Below are 19,734 nucleotides of genomic sequence, written 5' to 3'. Positions count from 1 at the left end.
CGGTGCTCCATTGCACTCCACCCCTAAATAAACACCTAAACCATACACAAGGATTGAAGCAAGGACACTTTGATACTGTTAAACGCTTGTGGTAGTAGTGGCTGCCATTCCAGTCGAATACGACGATGTCAGCTTGGTGCTTAACCGCACGACGATTCTCATCAATATAAGCAGCAGAAGAAGCAGAGCGGCCAAGGTGTGGACAGCAGATCACTATAATGAGCACGGTCTGGCACCAAGGTCTGCAAGGAGGGAACTGAAATTTCAATAGCCTTAAGATCGACCACGAATTGTTGGACGTAAACGCAAGGCCACATACATGTTGCAATGAAGATTGCAATAAGCAGCAGTAGGCCTATAAAAGCTGGCAATTTTGTTAAAATGGAAGAAAACGGAAATCGGTTGGAGATGTTTATGTAGACAAAAGTTAGAACGCCCCTAACTGAAAACAGCCTGTAATAAATTTCTGAATCACAGAAAAAAATACCAAAATTGTTTTATTAATAACGTTCAGTTGCGAAGTGATTGTTTATGGTTTGCGAGACAAGCAGTCTTTTTGAAGTGGTGAAACTTGAGACAAGCCTAACTTTTTGTTTATCGCATTACACCTGGATTGTATAGTCTTCGTGCGATTCAATATAGTCCCATGTTGTACTCGATTTATTTCATTTGAACTATTATTCTGCAGAACAAGAGCTATCCAATGGTATATAACATTTAGGGGTACTGGGTGCAACGGAAATATAGACCACTAACTTACTTGAAGTTGTAAAACTGATTGCCGAGAAAATACTTAAATATCCTGCAGTTGCGTTACAGTGAGTGAACAGTGACCTATTGAAATGGGATGAAAATAGGTTATAGAGATGTTTGACAGAACAAAACGATTGGTAATGGTAGAAAGGTAAAAGAGGACTTACTTAAAGATCAAGGTTTCCCTGGAAACAAATATTGACCACCCTTTCAAATTTTGGCTTTGCCCAATAATTAACGCTGTGTACTGCAAAATGCCAATTTCCGCCTTTAAGCTCATTTGGTGGTGACAGGCTGCCATGTTTTTTTTTCTGCAGCGCACATCGTCAACGGATCATGATTATTCAGCTAGTTCGATGTTTATTCATAAGAAAATAACAATGACGTCACATCATTGCTATTACTCAGTCATGCATGTACATTAAAGCATTTCAAAGAGTGGCCTAGTGGATAGTGGAACGAACTATGAATCGCAAGATCTGTGGTTCGAACCCATGTCCATTTTAATCAATTTTTTTGTCGGCTTGGGGATAAGTTTAATTGTTTAATTGAAGGGAAAACACTACGAGAACCTAAGGTGTCTTCGATCTACACAGCATGATAAATTTTCATGTTAGGATGCGCGATTTGATTTGTTAAAATAGGATGTATGATGCAAAAACAATACGCTGACAGGCCACATTATGTTCTGTTTTCAATCAGACTTAGGCCTCAACATCTTTCTTTTTGGGCACCCGATCCCATAGACTTTGTACATGTTTTATTCTGACTGGCAATTTTGACATAACATAAAGTCATATTCCCATAAAACATGACTTAGACCCCATATAGTGACCCCATAGTGAACTTGTATCTGGTAGAGTGAATTCATGATGACGTAATTATGGGTCATGTGACGTCATGTTAGAAATACATATTTTAAGATCCTATATCTAGAGAACTGTAAATCTGGTTAAGTTGAAACTTGGTACGAAGGTAAACAAGGATGTATAAAGGGCAAACATTGAGGTAATGTCATAATGAAGTCTTCATATGATATGTTTCTTTTAAGTTTTCGGACCTTTAAGCCATATCTCATCAACGGAATATGCTGAATTCAAAATCATTTTATTACAGGTTTGTTAGGTCATAGATATTTGCAAAAAAAAAGGGGGGGGGGACGTATGACGTCATCAAAATGCGATATTTCAAAACATATATAAGGGTATACGTCCGATCGTCATGAAACCTGGTGGATAGGTAGATACTGTTACTTCTATTCAAAATCCAAAATAAAATCATGATGACGTCATCAACTGATATTTTGTTAATAAATTTAAAAACGTTTGCCTTTTTTTGTACTAGCACAATAGCGCGCCAATAATGCGACTAAAAAAAGGCAGCGAAAATACGCTATTGTCTGAAAAACAACAACCATAGGCCCACTATGCATGGTTAGACCCACTTCTGGTGAGTCATTATTAGTTATACTGGCTATTATTATAGTCGTACTGGTGGTGAATTCATTAGTTATATGTGGGTGAATCATTTTCAGTTTTATATACGGTGCTCTAGCATTATATTAATTCGTCAATATTGACGACTTCGGCACGTTGATTAAATGTGGCGGTAATATTTAGTTTGGGTAAAAAACAAGTCGCTAACGTGGGAGCATGCGCGTTTACCACTTCATTTACCAGCGTAACTCCCGCCCACACTGTACCTGATCCAAATCAAAACATCAAAACAAAAATTGCGACACTCTTCAGAAGTCCGCAGTTCTTCCTGTCTGCGGCTGCCTACGGCGTCTGCCATTCAGTGGTCAGTGTAGCTACGAATATGGTTTGGTTATATTCGATGATCCACAATCATTATAATGGATTCGCATTCACTGCATCTAGCAAGATGGATGGAGCATTCGCGTGCATTCTGGTGGTGTCAACGTTTATAGGTAATACATTTTAAGCTTCATTGAAAATGTTGATCTTTGAGTAATTTTTGCATACGACTTTTTTTGTTTCATAGATCAGACAATGTACGTTGGCCCCACTGATCTCTATATAAAGACGGGATAGCGGATATACATACAACATTCACACAGTAGACTTTGCATATTGACCAATTCGCCCCCGGTCTCACGAAGATGGCCGCGTATAATAGACCGCTTGCAGACGCGATCGATAATTGACGCGCCAAGGTGCACGACGCCATGTTATGGAACAAAATGTGCATGGATAGATATGCGCCTGTCCCACAACATGGCGTCGCGCGCCTTCGCGCGTCGATTATCGAACGCGTCTGCAAGCGGTCTATACGAACGTTCTACGCGTTAATACGCGCGCGTTTTATCAACAGTTGACGCGCATTTTGGCCACGTACACATATTATGATGTTCTAAAAGGGACACATTTCCGTAGTGATTATTATTTCAAAACGCCGAAAAAGTGATATTTGCGGCATTTTAGTAACCACGACATTAGAAAAATTGTAGTTAACCTTGGTCAGTGGTGGTGGTCAAAATATAAGTCAAGTGAACCGCGACGTTACAAAAGAAATCATGCTGTCTATAAAAACGGCAACTTGTCCTTTGTAGATCACCAGCCGGTCTCACAAATATGGCGTCAAATTCATTCATTGTGCGGCTCTTTATTAGCTATCCAGTCTTTATATAGAGATCAGTGGTTGGCCCCCGTCATAAAAAGAGACATTGGACGTTCAAATGTTGAGTTTACTAGTTTAGGGTTTAACGAAATCGAGAGACCACAGATATTTAAATCAACCATATTAAGTTGTGTGCAGACATCGGAAAAAATGCCAACGTCTGTGCAGGGGCGTAACTAGGGTAACAAATCTGCAGGGGCACCTGGGATGCATACATTTTTCAAAGCGGTGGCACTGAAGGCAAGTGATATATATTTTTGTTCAGTGAAAGATTTTTAAAAGGGAGGGGCCCACAGGGGGCGGGTGGAAGGGGGGGGGGGGCTGGTGGCGGGGCACGTAATTAAGTCACTGAATCCGTGTATGGTAGGTGGCAAGTAAACATTTTGTAATGTCAAGTAAAGAAATATTGAATGAATATAAAAGGCCTTCCTAGGCTCAAATTGGCTAGAAATAGCTGATATCCTGAAATCGGTAATTATTTACTATAACAGCATCTCCTCAAAGTACGTTTCAGTGCATCATAGAAAGTACCAAAATTTGCATCCGTTTTTTTTTAAAGGTAACGAGATATTTCTACAACATTGTTTTAAAATGAGAACCATTGTCGACAGTTTACGATATCATTTTTTTCCACATTTTACAGTGCTTGTATCATCTATGAAATGTCATCAAGTTTGCTACATCGGATCGGAGTACGACCCACAACCTCGTACCTCACCCCGTTGGTTCTTATCGCACGAAGATCCGTGCGAATGTACTTCTATACGTCTCGGTGGGATGCGCATCCCTGCTTCGGCATACCGCCAGGGGGCGCCCCGTTATCTGGATAAGCTGATCGTCACTGAGGACCTTGCTGAAATACAGACGTTCTTCAGTTGTAAAGGTATGGATGGATTTTTTTTGTGCCTGTATGTATTCAGAAAACTATACTAAAAAACAAAACCTTCAATTTGTATTGAGCTATGAGCTTGACAATATTTAATACACAACTCTGAATCGCGCAGCTTTTTCAATCGACTCTACTTCATAAGACAAATGGAATATCATGTTTTCTGATAAAATCAATCTTTCAAATATTGTTTGGTTTACTCATTAAAATAATAATTACCTAATGCAAAAATGTACTTAAAACATGGCTTGGGCTTGTTTTGAAAGTTGATTCCTAGTTTCTGATAAAAACAAACAAACATGGTTTTTAATGATAAATTATTGCTAGACAACATTACGAAGGCCTACCATTTAAATAACATCTCTAACATACCCCGTTCTAAGGCACTGCCAACAGCGACAACGCGTATATCTGACAGCTCAGCTCGTCACTTATTTAGAACGTAGAAATAAGGGTTTGTTGGCCTTTGTTTTGAAATCAACGGTGCTCGGTCATCCGTGACTGAAGTGAGGCAAATAAGCTTAGGAACTGCTCTTTAAGATGGAACCACTTTGACAGTGTTCAGGTACATGAAGTTTTCATATCAAAATAGTGGTGCACACGGGGGGGGGGGGGGCTCGGGAAGCTTGAGGCCCCCCAGAGGTTGTCAATTTTTTTGGGGTAATTTTTGTTTTTAGTCCAACGATTTGACCTTGGTGATATTTATGTGGCCTATTTTCGAGTAGTATAATAGGGGTGCAAGTGGCGCCACAAACGTCAAAATAGTCGCCCCCCCCCCCCCAACAAAAAAAACCCTTAATTTTTTTCTGCGGCCACAAATTTTGGGTAAAATTTTTGGACAAAGTTTTAACTTCTATAACATAAGCGAAGGAAACAATTGTGAGCCCCCCCCCCCCAGCCAAATCCTCGGGGTGTGCCAATGAAATCAACCCATTATTTTTGAATTACGTTATATTTATATACCCTTTATAGATAAATAACCGTGTTCTGCATGTTTATTGAGACCCCACATTTTCTCAACAACTTGACTATTTGTATAAACTATGTGTTTAACACGAGAGATGTCAGCACAAGAAAAAATCACCAAAAAAACTAAAATTATTAATTGGAGGAAAAAAGAGAGAAAACAAAGAAAGAAGAAAACAGCTAGCTATAGAGGTTATCAGCAGAATGTCATGCCAAACTGAAGCGGTAACTATTGATTATGTCTCGCAAGTCGATACGATACTTTCCTTGACTACAAAGCTAAGGCACAATAGCAGTGACAATTTTCCAACTACTTGGTCGCAGGGTTATTCAACAATTAACGGCTGCCGGTTCAGGCGAATGGTAGACTCGACGTTTTTTTCTTCTTATTTATTTTTTACTGCACCTCTCTATTGAAATATTATTGCAAGAGCTCAAATTATGTTGTGAAGGACAGTTTTCCAGTATTTTGTCCTCTTTCTTTGTAACAACGTATTTATCGACTTTAGTTTGATAAAAGAAACTTTTATTTGAAGAACAAAAATGATCAGCAATTAACGCCGATTCTTTAAATACATCTCTTTTTACGCCGTTCTTTCTTTAAATACATCTCTCTTTTTAAATATAGGTTTTCCCGGCCTATTTCACCAAGTTTTCATTCAATTTAGCGCCTGGCTCTTTCCATTTAGATTGAAATTGAAAGATCATGCAGATCGCCATTCAACAATCAAAAAGAATCATTCAGTTTCACTATCCGAGCAATCTATTGCATTTAAGCTTCACTTGTCCCTGTAAAATAGGCAAACAAATTAAAAGTATCGCGTTGTTCATTCAATTTCGTCTGAATCACTTGCAAGGGGTTGAACGTGCATTCAATTCCATTAATGGGCAAACATATTTCACATTTTGTCAAGCATGTTTAAGACTTCCTTCACGTAAAATTTTGAATTATCTCGGCGTAAATCATATTTGATGTCTTCAATCCGTAAATGCACACCTCTCTTTCTTAAAGGGGCCGTGCAATTACTTCATTTCAGGAATGCATTTTGCGCAACTTTCTACTCCCCTGAAATGTATGAAAACTATATATATATTTTGACATCCCTTAGGCCAAAAAAAAAAAGTCTCCAGTTTCTGGTATGGAGCTTGCCCCAAAAGTGGTGCGGCGACGCGGCTTTTTTTTTTTTTTTTACCTGGTTTTTTTTTTTTTGGCTTCAAATGTCGGCTGATGACTGCAAATGGTGCCCGACTAAACTTAGTGCAAATATATGAGAGTGCAAAGAGGCCACATAAAGCTTATTCTCGATCATAACCCCATCTAAAAACACGTTAAAATTGTGCAGCAGCAGAATTCCAGTCAAACCAGTGAGTTTGACGGTTTTGAGACATCATCTTGTATTCAAAAAAAAACTGTTTCATTTTGCCGACGCGCATGGCTACGGCGACGCGCACGCATACCAGAAACCGGAGACTTTTTTTTTGGCCTTATTGGTTATTTTTATTGCAAAGTGCACGTCTTTAACATGTACAAGTTTCCATGCTATTCCGAATTACTGAGCCGCTGTTGCTGTGAAGTGAGTTCAGGTAGACACTGCTCAGTTCCTCAACTGAACAGTGTCTACCTGAACACTTTTCTTTCAAATTCTTCCCCCAAAATTTGCTAATTGAAACCATTAGTGAAAAAGGATTGCTCATTAGCTTACTGACATGTACTGACACAACAAAAAATCATCAAAGAAAAGAAATTTATGACAGCAAAATATCAAAAATTCTAGCAACTTTTTGTGCTGAAATAGCCTGTTTACATTTATCTGCCTGGAATGACATCGAAGTTTTGCTCATGAATATGGAACTTTGCATCAGCATAAAAAGGGGGAAGGCACCAAAAACCACCCTTCAAAATGGAAAAATTTGAAAGTTGAAAATAAGTTTAAATGTGACACAAAGATGTGTATTCAAGGTTTGCATTAACAAATTACTTTGCATTCACCCAAGAGAAGTGTTACCGATGGTACAACCATTGCCAAACATACATGCCCCGATGTCTTGCACGTCAAGAACTCGTCAACGTTAAAAGAAGCCCCTTGATCAAACGTTTAAACACGTCGAAAAGAGATTATCTTAGCCCTTTTCATTTCATTATTTTGGTACATATTGTATCCCTCATATCAGTTAACTTGTTGCATTGTAAATTTTGCAGTCACCAAGATTTTTATGGGAAATATTAACATCGAAGCAAAATTGGAATATGTAATATTAAAACATCTTATTAATTGGAATGACCAAACAATGAAAGCGATTGCCCCAAAACGAATAAGAAACGAAAAGCATGTTAATACGCGATAAGCGCAACAACGTTCGCTAATTTGAATGAGTAAACCGACAAAAGGTAGCAATGACTTAATTTAAGAATGCTACAATGTAAGTCTTGAATGCACCAAAACGAAATAGAATGCCGCACAACGAAAACGAACACTCAGTGCAAAATCTTGGCTGCCTAAAAATTGGATGCCCCAAAATGGATGCCCCAAAATGAAATCGGATGCCCCAAAATGAAAAAAGAATCCCAATTTGATTGCATGTGCAAAACTCAAGCGAAATTGAATGGCTGATAATGAAAATGATTCGAAAAATTCGGAAATTGGCCGGGAAAACCTATAAATATTATAAATATTTATGCAAGTGCTATTCTGTAAGGGACAATTTAAAAGCCTTTTCTTCTCTCACATTCCACAAACACCAGGCGAAGCCGTGTGCGTGTTGAAAAGTAATGTTTATTTAAAAAAACGACAACATTATGTTTGTCCTTTGAATTTGATTTGGTTGCAGTGTGCACCAGCAGCTATCAACTCGAGCCCTATCAGTACAAGTTCCCATTCCCTCCCTTTGATTGTGACCATGGGTTCGTGTTGGATTTCGCCGTTCGGGCCAGTCAAGCCGCAAAGATTGCCTTGTCTGCGGATGGCACACAGGCAGGCAACAAGTATCACCTTGGTAAGGCACACGTAACGTAGTCGACTATGAAGAGAGCAGAGACCAGCGTTTTAGCAGTAGTCACGTTGCCGGTAATTGGAAATCACTCTGCTGTTCGCAATCGCGGTTTCCACATTACAGGGCGTGACGTGAACCAGCGGAATTTAATCGGCTTGTTCGCGCATGACTCGTCTCGAATTAGACTCATGTGGCCTGTCTTCGAACAGGCAATAATGTCCATAGTTGCCACGGCATTCGACTGGTACCAGCGATATGAAGAGAGCAGAGACCAGCGTTTTTTCAGTAGTCACGTTGCCGGTAATTGGAAAGCACTCTGCTGTTCGCAATCGCGGTTTCCACATTACAAGGCATGACGCGAACCAGCGGAATTTAATCGGTTTGTTCGCGCATGACTCGTCTCGAATTAGACTCATGTGGCCTGTCTTCGAACAGGCAATAATGTCCATATAGTTGCCATGGCATTCGACTGGTACCAGCGATAGCAGAGACCAGCGTTTTATCAGTAGTCACGTTGCCGGTAATTGGAAAGCACTCTGTTGTTCGCAATCGCGGTTTCCACATTACAGAGCATGACGTGAACCAGCGGAATTTAATCGGTTTGTTCGCGCATGACTCGTCTCGAATTAGACTCATGGCCTGTCTTCAAACACAGGCAATGATGTCCATGGTTGCCATGGCATTCGATAAACAAATAGTGGTAATCAAAAACATGTTTTCATTGGTCAAACCATCCCAGATTTGACATATGACTAAAATTCAAGGCCACGTGACGAATCACGATTCCAGACGAGTCCAACTATGATGATTGATATTTGGGAATCGGATATCTGGATATAACATCATGACGCAAACTTGAACAGTTTTAATTTTCGCCTTTTAGCCAAAATTTTTCCTTCTTTCGACAATTCTTGAAAAAACAAAAACAAAAAAACAAAAAAACAGGTACCTCATTTTTGCCGACTTCTGTTGAAAAAAAGTCAACATTTTGGACACAATAAAAAAGGTACTATTTTGTCCCCAACAAGAAGGTATAGCGACCTCATGGAGGTGACTTTGGATACCAACGGTACTTCGATAACATGAATATTGATACCAAAGATGTTTGCGCAAAAAAGCGCCTTATTCTTGACCAATGAGGGCGCTCTTACGACGTCATCTAGGGATATTGAACATAGGCCTCCGTAAATCCAATGTCATGGACCTATGTTAACATACTCCTACAGGTCAAAAATTAAATAATTTTAGAGGTTTTGTTTTTTAAATTGAAATAGTTAACGGACTGCTTGATCAAGCGGGATTTTAAAAGTGCTTGCACCTAGAAAACTGCGTCTTTATAGCGCCCTCATTTTCTCAAAAACATGGTCCATTATCAGTTAACGAATGTTTTTTTAAACACCCTCTTGTGGTCGCCGCGGAGCTACCAAATAACTAAAAATGGAGTCCCAGCTAACCAAAACGCCTGTTAAAATTTTCCATCAACGCTTTGGAAATTAGCATAATTGTTTTTATGTTGTTTTTTACCCATAAATTGTCAAATAGGTACACCAAAACAAAGCAACTGTGCAGAGATGGTGAAAAATTCAAAGCCGCTTTTCGCGCCAATGGCGGTGATATTAGATTCTCAGCATGCATATTTGTTGTTCGCGTGATCTATGATTTTTGTTGTTGTCCAAAGTAGATTCTTAAGAGGTTCAGGCAGAGAAAACGTGGCTTTTACTCATATACATATTTCCTTGATTTGTACAAAAGGACCACATGTTATGATTAATCGGTTACAATAGTCCAATGGACATGCTACAGAATAGGTTTTGGTACTATTCCGGATAAAACTTGGGAATAGTCACCAAATTTGTTGCCGATTGTCCAACGTGTTCCAGAGCTACAATGATTAGTTCCACAAAGGCACATTGTGCACCCCCGGTCCTGATAGTGTTAAAGAAACCAAAAATAGATTATACTTTCATCTCCCCATTTATCAACAGACGAGCAGTAATTAAAATCTATAATTTTCCATCCCCATAAATTCACAGTTCTTGGTCAATACGCTAATACCCGGACCACCATCCGCAGATGCCAGGAGTGCGCAATACTCCACTGGGTTTGGTCCGAGGGCGTGGTGAGCGAGCACGAGATGAGACGCTTTTGGCTTCGGTACTACCGTGGCACCTTCGCCGTAGGCAAGCACCAGCAGGCGGCGTACTTCGAGTGGACCGACACTGAAACCCCGGCTACCCCGGTCAGATTCTACGGCTCCGGCAGCTGGAATTTGAACCAGACTTGGGCTTTTTACCATTCTTGCAACTAAGGCACATGAGGATATAATTTTGCTTGTAACTTCTTTCCCAGGAGGAGTTGGGGTGGGGTGGGGGTGGGGGGGGGGGAGGGGTTCATCTCAGTACGCGTTTGCGCGGGAATGGGACACAATTCGGGCGATTCACAAAACAAATTTTCAAGTTTACGGTCGACAAATATGGCCCATTTGAATGAGTGTCAGTAGACAACTTGAGCTATTATGTTATAGATAGGGGCATAGCGTTCTGCTGCCTTACAAAAAAAAATCACCATATTGATACAAAGAAAAGAAAAGGGCAAACGTATACTCGAATCATACGTTTACGAAACTACTGACCGGAAAAAAAAGAACAATTTCAAATATGCCGCGCTGCAAATATGTCAACCATTTTCGACAATGCACTGGGAAAAATGAACTCTTCTTGGCAAACTATTGGTGGCGCTCTGCATTGTGAATCGCCCGAATTGCATAAGTAAGCAGAGACCTCGCCAGGCAGCCAAAATCACCCAAATTATTGTCGTGATATCCTGGTGCTCTCTCCAGGTTATCAGATGTAGCGCCACGCTGTTTGTTTGGGTCTCACTATTTGCCTGGCTAGCCTCTCCAAAATTTACTAAATGTAATCATCATTTAGTTTGAGGTAAAATTGTATCCCTTTGTACCCGGTTTTGTACGAAGCCCCTAAAGGGACATTACAAATACAAAAAATAAATTCGTAAGCACGAGATAAATCAATCAATTAGTGCGCACGAGATAATTTGTTATATTTTTGAATGTCCCTTTAGGGGCTTGGTTCTTTAGTGGCTCCGCAGTTTTGGGCTTTATGCTCTAAAAATGCAATTCAAACTTAATTACTCATGATTCGAATGAGTTATTGAATGAGTGTTGATTAATTCATTTCAATCTTTTGCAAGGGGAGCGGGATAGGGCTATTACAGTTCAAAAGATACTCCGGGAGCCTCATGCATTTTCGATTCATTAGGACATCCCTTTTTATATCTTTGGTTCTTGTGGGGCGCTGTGGTCCAATGGTTACGGTGTTCGACTCGTGTGCCGTGGTACATGGGTTCGAATCCTGACCGTCGGAACATTGTGTTTGTGTTCTTGAGCAAGGTACTTTACCATTATTGCTTCGTCCTTCGGATGGGACGTAAAACCGTAGGTCCCGTGTGTTGTGTAATGCACGTTACAGAACCCAGTAACACTCATCGCTAAGAGGGGTTTCTGGCAGTGGCTGCAATATGCAAGCGCCGCAGCACCTTGTAAACCATTATAAGGTGCTACATAATGGGTCTCATATTTCTCATCAACTTTATTTACCTTTCTTTAATAATTGACATAATTTCCAGCGCCCTGAGTACCTAATTGTTGGTAGATACGTGCACTATATAAGACTTCGTTATTATTATTAACTGGAGCTGGGTCTGGAACCCCATTTAAGGGATTAGGCCTATACAACATTTGCAAACATAAGTAACAAATTATTATGAATTACCTTACTGGACTGTTAGTAAATGATAGTCTTAAGCATCCTGTAAAATCAAGGAAAGTGGCATTTTTGTATCAATTTATTTCCAACGCTGGTCGGCCGACCAGCGTTGAAAACAAACTGTTTTTGTTTTCAAATACTGCCCCCAATTTACCATATTTAGTGAATCAGCATTTTGTTTGTAATCGATTACACACCTCCGAACGGGTACAAGCCAGCTAGACTGGTTCCCTGACCTAACAATTCCCCAACGCCCATCAATACTTAAGTGAGGTCAGGGAACCAAACTACAGGAACATGATTGTTTTTCTTGGTGTTTTCATCATCTACGAACACAAAATTTCAAACAATTCAGTGTAACAATATTTGCTATAAAATACTGACCCCCAAATCCATCCATTTCTGAAAATTACGGCAAAAGCAAATGTTGTATATTCCCTTAAACAAAAATATAATAGAAATAATTAGAGATAGCGGTTGGAACTGAACAACCACCGAGCTGTTCCCAAAATGTTTTGATTTTCTATAATGAATAGTACAAAATAGTTTTAGAATTATCTAAAAAAACTGTCCCTTCATGCATTTTTAAAATTAAAATTAAAAACTTTAAAATCATAATCGGACTTCCGGTTTTACCGGAAGTAAAGGTCACATGCAATGTCATACCTCATCGTATTCTTGAAATATGGTGGCCACAAAATTGCATTATGACGTCATAAAAAGCAATGACGTCATAACATTAGAACAGTAAACTGCACGGTAATAATAATGTAATACATTTATCTTTGAATGTTGTTGCATGTTCATGTAAAGTATCAACCCGTGGTGTCTGTAGCATACCTTTACTGGTATGTCGCGGCTGCCAACATAACCAAAACGTTAGTGAGAAGCTTGGTGCAGATTCAACGTAATACGGGCGATTCACAATAGTGCGCCTCCAAGAGTTTGCAAGGCGTTGGCCAATCACAATGTGCAAAATCTGTCGACCCAATGCGCGTTTGGAAAAGGTCGACTGATTTCGCGCATTGTGATTGGCCAACGCGTTGCAAACTCTTGGAGGCGCACTATTGTGAATCGCCCGTATTAAGTCATCTTGCCTAAAACGTTTAATTTTATTCATTGATGTCACGTATGAAACAACCATTGCAATAAACAAAACTAGACATTGCACACTTGGAATCATTATTAATGCATTCATCTATACGGGTGCAATTGTAATTTTCCTTCTTCAGATTTAGTTTTTTTTGACCGACCAACCCTACTGTTTCTATTCATTATAAGGGGATGTTTGAGAATTGTAAAAACATGTGTAAAGGAAACCCTTCTTATTGGTGAAAATAATGGTGTCTGGAATATAGAAATTCATCCAAGTCAGAGAAGCAGCAAAAGGAATTTGTGTTTGAAATGCTATTTTCAAGCCTTCCGTCTTTGAGACTTAACGTAGTTTCTGAGCCTCAACGCTATGACGTAGTTTTTCTGCGGTTGTCCATTTTGCAAGCAATAACAAATAGAACGCACATAGTTACGCAAGCACACACGCTTACACAGGCATATAAGTGGGGTACTTCCTTTGTTCTCGTGTACTAATGTCAAAATGCTCTTATTTTAACCAGAATTTTGTCCGACGGTCGATTATGTCCGACCCATTCACGAAACCGAAACCGATTATGTCCGAAACATTCACGCATGGATATGAAACGGTGCGGCACCGTGTACGAGCGGAAACGGCTTCCGGTAATAAACACAGAATCCTCAGCAGCAAACAAGGTTGGTCTAGATAATTACACAACCGTGTATACAATGAACCTTTAGAAAACGATACGCATCGAGAGGGCCGTATAAATGTGAAAGATATTATGCCTTCGATGTTCAAGGCAGTGTTGATAGGATACGCCGTCAGAAGGAATTGAAATATGAAATATTAAATCCAATCACTTGGTGACAATGGAAGGGAAGCCTTAATAGTCATTTGCCCATAGCATGCATCAATACATCCTGGCCGGTACAGATGCAACTTAGCGGAGCGTGGCGATCCGATGTGTGCACTTGGCTCGGTGATTATGATACTGAAACTGCTACCTTTAAGCTCCTTGTCTCAGGGCCTTATTGTCTTTAAATTATATACAAACAGCTAGTAAACAGAGCAAAACAACGAAAGTATTGTGTAGGATGGGGCATTGGGTTCTATGGGAATGTGTCAGTGTTGCTGGGCGCTCTCTGGTGGTAAAAAAAAAGTTGGTACAGACGATGACAGTACCTTGATTACGAGACTTTGCTAAACACGCGCAAAGAACAAAGTCGGATTTTATTCTCTACATTTCTGATGTATGTTATCATTACAATCAAATGTTGGACAGGCAGCAAGTCGTTTTGCCCACCTCATATTCAATACGCAAAGAACATCAACTGATAACTTAAATATTAAACGAGTGCATGTTTTCTATGTGAGATTTCACAAGCATTTCACAAGCATGTACATATTCACAGAGAGTAACAAGCATTTGAATTATAATTGAACAATATTGGTGAGTATGTGCTTCAATGAGATAAAGATTGCTTCCTCTTAGCTTCTTGTTATGGCAGTTTGGTATCAAATGAACATCACACTATTAACATGTGGTCATATTCATGTTGTTTTCTTCTTATCAACACAAATTGACCCTCCACTCTATTTGATCCGGATAGTTATGATAGAAATTAGGGTATTTTGATGTCCTTTACATCCTAGCAATTATGCGTGGCAATGATATAATTGAAAAATGATTGTCCAACACCATACTAATTTACTTTGTTACACATTAATGTATACACGAATTTGCATTTAAATGTTTTCCATATCGAACACAACAAATACAAATTTCAATACAAATGTTACATTACGGCAGCAATACACTATACACCTTATACAAAACTATACACCTAAATTATTGTATGACTATTTGACATTGTGAATTCAATTTCTTATATTTACAGCAAAATACCTCAGTTAATGATATACCTAAACATAATAAGGACCACATATCAACTGTTCATACTCGGCACAAGAAGGAACCGCGAACGCGACTTTGTGACGTCATGCCAAGATTTCCTGCCACGAATTCGCGAAAGATGAACACCTGTCATAACGTCAACGCATTTCGTAGCGAATGCGTCCTGACGTCAAATGAGCTTTGCAATTGCATAGTGTAATGTATGAACCGGCCTTTAATCTAAGAGTTTTATACCAAGAAGAATAGAATTCCTAAGATGGTTTGCCACTAGCCGCTTCGATTGTTTTTGTCTGTGAAGTATCGAGTTTTAACAATTCATAAATTAATTTATGTAGACCACTGTATAGAAACGTTCTACAGGGTATTGAAGATTCACGCATATACTAACAGCGTTATATACAATTTAGATATTCTGTTTAACAAAAGTAGTGCAATAGTTTAGACGTTTCTATTTACACCGGAAATACTTTAAAATACTGCACAATTTACTTTCATTATTCATCAGGTGATTTGTTTATTCCTTTTTGACATGTTTTGAATTTCAGATAATCTTGTATAATGCATTCCACAAACGAAACTTGGAGATAATAGGTTCATTAATTTTAATAAACATTGTGAACATTAACTACCCTAGAATGTATTTTTACCTCGAGATACCTTTTAGTTAAAGACAAAAACCTCATCAGAGTCCGTAGTGATTATTTTAAATCTTCAGTGTATTCTTGCTTTGTGAGAAATATTCCTCCTACCAAACATGGTATTTATTATCAATTTTAATGTTATCTACCGTCGCATTTACTTTTATGTGGAATGAAAATTTGTCAGCGCTGTTGGAAAGAATCAGCTGCTGCTTAAACTGAATTAATCACGGCGACATCCAAGCAGCTCCAATCGCAGAGCAACACCAACATTCCATTCAGTAGGCTCAATGCGCACTACCGTGGCCACCACACTCTCATCAAACAGGCTAGTGACCAGGGTGTTGCCTTCAACGTAACCGATGAACACCTGAAATGAATCCCAACGCAATAAACGCACGTTTGTAACAAAATAGCCTACCTGTAGTAAAGACTAGGACCAAAACTACAACAAAGTATGCATTCTTGACTGGGCTTTTTGGGTTTTTTTCGAGCTTTACAGCATTTTGCTTTTTTTGGGGGGGGGTGAACTAAAAGCTTTTTTCTTTTAAATAACCCCTCTATAAGAGAATGTAGCATCAATCTTTTCTGAGGTTGCTTTTTTGGTTGCTACTACGTATCAACAAAGAAAGTCCTGCTTTTGATCCTAAAAACCATAAACCTCACCCTATTGCACAAAGCTAATTAAACTTGCTCCATACAATTTCTCATTTCTTGTTTACATGATCTGAAATTATTGTTGGTTCCATTCACGTTTTTAATTCCAGACACGATTTCAGAGTGGCTCATTGCTTGCATAAGCATGGAACCACACAAAGTCGTACAGAATGAAGTTGTCATACTGCAATAAAGCCCAAACAAAATATGAGAAAAATACCTTTTCATTTTCTTTTCAAAACTGTTTTTGTACAGAAGTTAAATTTAGCTTACAGCAAGACTTAGTAAAGATTGATGTTTACCTTGATGTCTCCGTTTCCATTAACGTGTTCATAGTCAGATGAGGGCTGTTTCTTGTACGCCACCATGTACTTTTTCACATACAAAGTGTCCCTGTAGCCTTGTGTGATGACCCCGCTCACCACTGTAGACTCAACGAGGTCCACCTCGATCCAGGGATTGGCATCGTCACTGTACACAGAGTAAAGAGAGGATGAGGAAAAATGAAATAACAATAATCCGCAAATCTGCTTGTGGAATGGATTTGAAAATTGAACACAATCATTGAAACTCGTTACAGTGTGCAATTCAAATGCGCATCCGGGTAGGGCTTTGGACGGGAATGTTATTTTTATATAATGAAAAGGAGAACCAAAAAGGAAAAACAATGCCAAAAAAACCCAAAAAAAACACTGATGCGATTACATGTGGATGTTGATTAATGAAACACACTCAGGAGCGTTTTGTGACATTATATGTCACAAAACATATGAGTGAAAACTAATATTGATGTAAAAGCGCTTTGATATTGGTTAAAAGTGTATGTAAGAACCCGTTATATAAAGATATGAGAGTGAAGTGTCAGGTGTGGTATGTCCCTTTGATACCTACCTCTCGGCTATCCATCCGTTGTCATGGTTGAGGCGTGCCTCACTGGCAGAACAACAGTAGTAACTACTGGACGCCGTGATTCGTTCATCTTGGATTGTCCCGTCCTCCATACCAAGGGGTTGCGGGCTTGAACGCTCAGCTGGTAACAAACGAGTAAAGCAAACGAAACTGATTCTAATTAAAATAATAAAACATGGAAACATTGTGTGAAAGCTAATCTGATTCTGAACTATAATTTGGGGCAGAAGACCTGATGACACTTTTTATCTTATAAACCTCAATGATGAGTAACTGAAGATTTACGAATTCACGAACATTTTCATTCCAATGTATTAATGAAAATGCAAAACTTATTTCCCTTGTTTTCTAGTACTGATGTGAAAACGCGATTCCATGATGCTTTCCAAACATTCTTCTAACCTGGATTATTCTCTGCAGGCTGACAGTCGAAGTAAGCTTGAATTTCGTCGGAATCCTCGCTCAGGAAAAGCTCGTTCAGGTAGTGGGGCGCCCCCTGGCGGTATGACGAAGCAGGGATGCGCATTCCGCCCAGGCGTATAGCAGTGCATTCGCACGGATCTTCGCACGGTAAGAACCAACGGGGTGGCATACCAGAATGTGGGTTGTACTCCGATCCGATGAAGCAGACTTGATGACACGAGATCGTCACTATAATGTACGTTTGCATGGAAAAAAATACACTAGTATTTGCCTTTTTTCATAGATCGGAGACAGTAGGAATGCGCTATATTTTATCATAATAAAAAGTTTGGGGCACAAACGTGCAAAAGATCAATGTGTGTGAGACAGCTCCAGAGCTTGCCCAATTGACCTTGCGATTTGCATACCACATGCAACACGCTGGCCACGTGAACTCACCACACAACCGACCACTGCAAGAAATTTTGTTTGGTTGTTTGTATCGAATGTTTGAAAGAGAACTTCATTCTCTTTACAAAACCACTACCCCCAGTGTGCTCTGACATCGGGTTCTCGAGATACGTTGAGATAAACAACCAAAGGTCTCACACAAATGGTCATTTCTGTTCCGCTCCAAGGCAATTGCCTCATACCCCACATTTCCAAGCCAGACATAGATAGACGTAAAGCCAAAAGAATGAATTTTCATAATCTGCAACCCCCAGATTTGTGCGACCGATCTTTCTGGTAATTTCCCCACGTTAAAGTTTGTGTGGACATTTCCGGTTGAGCAGATGCGCGCTACTTTTCATTAAGTTGGGTAAATTTTAGTAAATACAACAGACTAAAACAAAACCCAAAAAGCACATTTATATTGTATCGCCATGAACGCTCACGAGAAAGATAAAATTAGCTCCCCACTCATGAAACCAATATTGCCTTCTTACTCTCCAACATATGTGGCCTCACGCAGAAAACACTACTGAATCACCCATTAGTAATTGTGCCGCACAGGTATTAACACGGCCAAAGATTGAGGGGGTTGACTGACAAATGGGGGCGCTACTCAAGAAGCTCGGCAGTAGACTCCTTTTTTTTCCATACAACACATTATTCGCTATAGTTGCATAACAATGCAAATTGCGTTTCTTTAAAACAAAACCCTCCAACCCATAGATAAGCAAAGGTATAATGTTTCAATTGACAAACAAACAAACACAATTTCAGGGAAACAGGAATTAAAGAACAAATGCAAGGTCACACTTAGTGGGACTCGAACCCATGACTTACGGATGGGGACTATTGTCTGTTTAACTGAAATGTCATCCTTGGTGGGCGTCTCTGTGACCCTCGATAAAAATACTACGCGTTAAAATTCCAGATTTGCAGTTACTTTTTTTTTAATATAAGAAAGGCATCCCCGAAAAGGCTTTGTAAATTGCAACTAGCATACCAATTTGTGATAATTGATCAAAGCGCCTGACCTGAATGAGTTATACGGCCAAAAATGTACCTCTCAATTCCCTTCCGATAATCTAAGATACGTGCAGACTAGTGCCATATTAATACGTACTCACAGCCTTAAGTCGATGTATATACCTTCAATTTTGATGATCACTTGATGGAAGTTTTTAATGAAATTTTAAAATATTTGATTTACTTCAAAGATTTGAAGAAAAAAATAAACCTGACCATTTATCGTTGGCCCAGTCGGATGCTTATAGCATGGCACCAGCAATCTGCTCAGACAAACTCAGTAATCGAAATCTTTACAACATTCTAACATTTCCCGTTCTTGTGGAAGTGATGCGAAATAAAACTAGCGGCGCACAGCGAAAGAGACCTAGGGACCGTAATATCGGAAATGAAAGGTCGTAAATGAAATTCTTTCAAATGATTTTGTTTTTGCAAATTTACTCGAAGAGTACCCACGCATATAAAATTCAAAAATAATTTTTCATGGCGTCGTTACAATTTGAAATCATTTTCCCCAAAATTATACGATAGAAGGCAAAATTGCAACACAATGAAAACTACTCACAGATGAGCCGCGAGACCTTTCAGTTTCAGACTCTATATACATATGTCACCGATACACGGCAAGTACCTCCTCA

At 39.3% G+C, this 19,734-nt stretch overlaps 2 protein-coding genes across 2 annotated transcripts; one reads left to right on the top strand and one right to left on the bottom strand.

The window, feature by feature from the left end:
• The first annotated feature begins 2,637 nt into the window (after nt 1-2,637).
• LOC119731525 lies at nt 2,638-10,547 on the top strand. Its single transcript, XM_038204701.1, has 4 exons — nt 2,638-2,683; nt 4,037-4,276; nt 8,078-8,242; nt 10,273-10,547. Exons 1-4 carry the CDS (start codon nt 2,638-2,640, stop codon nt 10,545-10,547), a joined length of 726 nt encoding a protein of 241 aa, XP_038060629.1.
• A 5,031-nt stretch (nt 10,548-15,578) lies between these two features.
• LOC119731514 (lactadherin-like) lies at nt 15,579-17,888 on the bottom strand. Its single transcript, XM_038204689.1, has 4 exons — nt 17,621-17,888; nt 17,201-17,339; nt 16,612-16,780; nt 15,579-16,022 (listed from the first exon to the last, which is right to left on the bottom strand). The coding sequence occupies exons 1-4, from the start codon at nt 17,886-17,888 to the stop codon at nt 15,876-15,878; spliced, it is 723 nt and encodes a 240-aa protein (XP_038060617.1). The 3' UTR covers nt 15,579-15,875.
• Nucleotides 17,889-19,734: the final 1,846 nt, after the last annotated feature.

This window comes from Patiria miniata, unplaced genomic scaffold (genome assembly GCF_015706575.1).
Source record: "Patiria miniata isolate m_02_andy unplaced genomic scaffold, ASM1570657v1 HiC_scaffold_1, whole genome shotgun sequence".
In the NCBI taxonomy this organism is placed as follows: domain Eukaryota; kingdom Metazoa; phylum Echinodermata; class Asteroidea; order Valvatida; family Asterinidae; genus Patiria; species Patiria miniata.
The sequence above is the reverse complement of the archived record's forward strand: the minus strand, read 5'-3'. Positions and strand labels throughout refer to the sequence as shown.